General features: G+C 42.2%; 1 protein-coding gene across 1 annotated transcript in view; it reads right to left on the bottom strand.

Annotated features, from left to right (window-relative positions):
* COL4A4 (collagen, type IV, alpha 4) overlaps positions 1-1,523 on the bottom strand; it is a 138,893-nt gene that overhangs the window by 17,102 nt on the left and 120,268 nt on the right. The window contains exon 40 of the mRNA XM_011952037.1: positions 906-914. Within this exon, the coding sequence (XP_011807427.1) occupies positions 906-914 (9 nt within the window). The remainder of the gene's footprint in view (positions 1-905; positions 915-1,523) is intronic.

Raw genomic sequence — 1,523 nt, forward strand, 5'->3', positions numbered from 1 at the left:
CACGGTGAAACCCCGTCTCTACTAAAAATACGAAAAACTAGCTGGGCGAGGTGGCGGGCGCCTGCAGTCCCAGCTACTTGGGAGGCTGAGGCAGGAGAATGGCGTGAACCCGGGAGACAGAGCTCACAGTGAGCTGAGATCGTGTCACTGCACTCCAGCCTGGGTGACACAGCGAAACTCTGTCTCAAAAAAAAAAAAGGGTTGGGGGGCTGAGGCCTCTCTTCTAAAGACCTTAAAAGTAATACATGGTGTCTGTATTCAGAGCAATTTTCATTAGGGCTAATAACAGAGGCCTGGAAAGAACAAATGAAAACACTCACAATTTTTCTTTTTCTCTTTTGAGAAATGCTTTTTATTTTCTTTGAAAATACCAGGCACAAAATAACATGTTGTTTTTGCATTGCAGAGCATTAAGTGAACATTTTCTTTTTAACACATAAAGAAATGTGCTCCTTAAAAATGGACTTGAGGGTGTAATAGGAAAGGCTTGTCACAGCCCCTTACTGGGAGGTGAGGCCCCATTTTTTAATGTTGTGTATACCATTTATTTTACGGATGCTCTATGTATTTATATTGTAGAATTTAAAAAAGGAACTTACATTGGTATGTACTACAGCCTTTGACAGAGAAAGCCCACATATTTCATGCCCCAATTGAAACTATGTAGGCTAAGGATGTACACTGCCTTGACAACCTATCAATGAGGCTAAGTGTTAGGATGCTCTAATATGAGGTTACTGTATCTGTAACGAGGAAGCAAAGCACTGCAGCCTAATATCCTTAGAGTACCCCATCTATAAAAATGTAACAAAGTTTAGCTCACCCATACAGAGGAAAAAGGACAAGTACAGAAATGACTCGAAACCAGAGTGAGGGGAAATTACCAATTTTATAGCAAAGCTTACCTCTGGGACCTGGAGGAACCCGAAGACAACAAACAAGGCCAGGCCATGATTTTCACAGGGTGCAAAGAGATTGCAAATTTGTGGATTAGGACAAAAATGAAATAGATTGAGAACATGCATCATAATTCGAGGCAGCATCAGTGACAAGCAGAATGGCAGCATCTCTTTACATAAAAAGTCCACATCAGTGTGACTGACAGGAGCAGCTATGATTTAGTAATGGAGTTTGCATCTGTAGAATGACTTGAAATGAAACTCTCTTGAGCAATAGAAAACTCTAGTTGATTCCTTATTGCAAATATCCCCTCATTTAATGCATACAGGAATTCACTCCATTTAAAAGCTTCTGAAAATTTCGTATTAATTTGCCAAGTATAGGGTATGCATAGAAAGGAAATGTGAAAGGAATCAACATATAGGGCGCGGTGGCTCATGCCTGTAATCCCAGTACTTTGGGAGGCCGAGGCGTGTGGATCACGAGGTCAGATCGAGACCATCCTGGCTAACACAGTGAAACCCCGTCTCTACTTAAAATACAAAAAAATTAGCTGGGTGTGGTGGCAGGTGCCTGTAGTCCCAGCTACTCGGGAGGCTGAGGCAGGAGAATGGCGTGAACCC

The sequence above is a fragment of the Colobus angolensis genome, unplaced genomic scaffold, assembly GCF_000951035.1.
Source record: "Colobus angolensis palliatus isolate OR3802 unplaced genomic scaffold, Cang.pa_1.0 Scaffold33, whole genome shotgun sequence".
NCBI lineage: Eukaryota > Metazoa > Chordata > Mammalia > Primates > Cercopithecidae > Colobus > Colobus angolensis.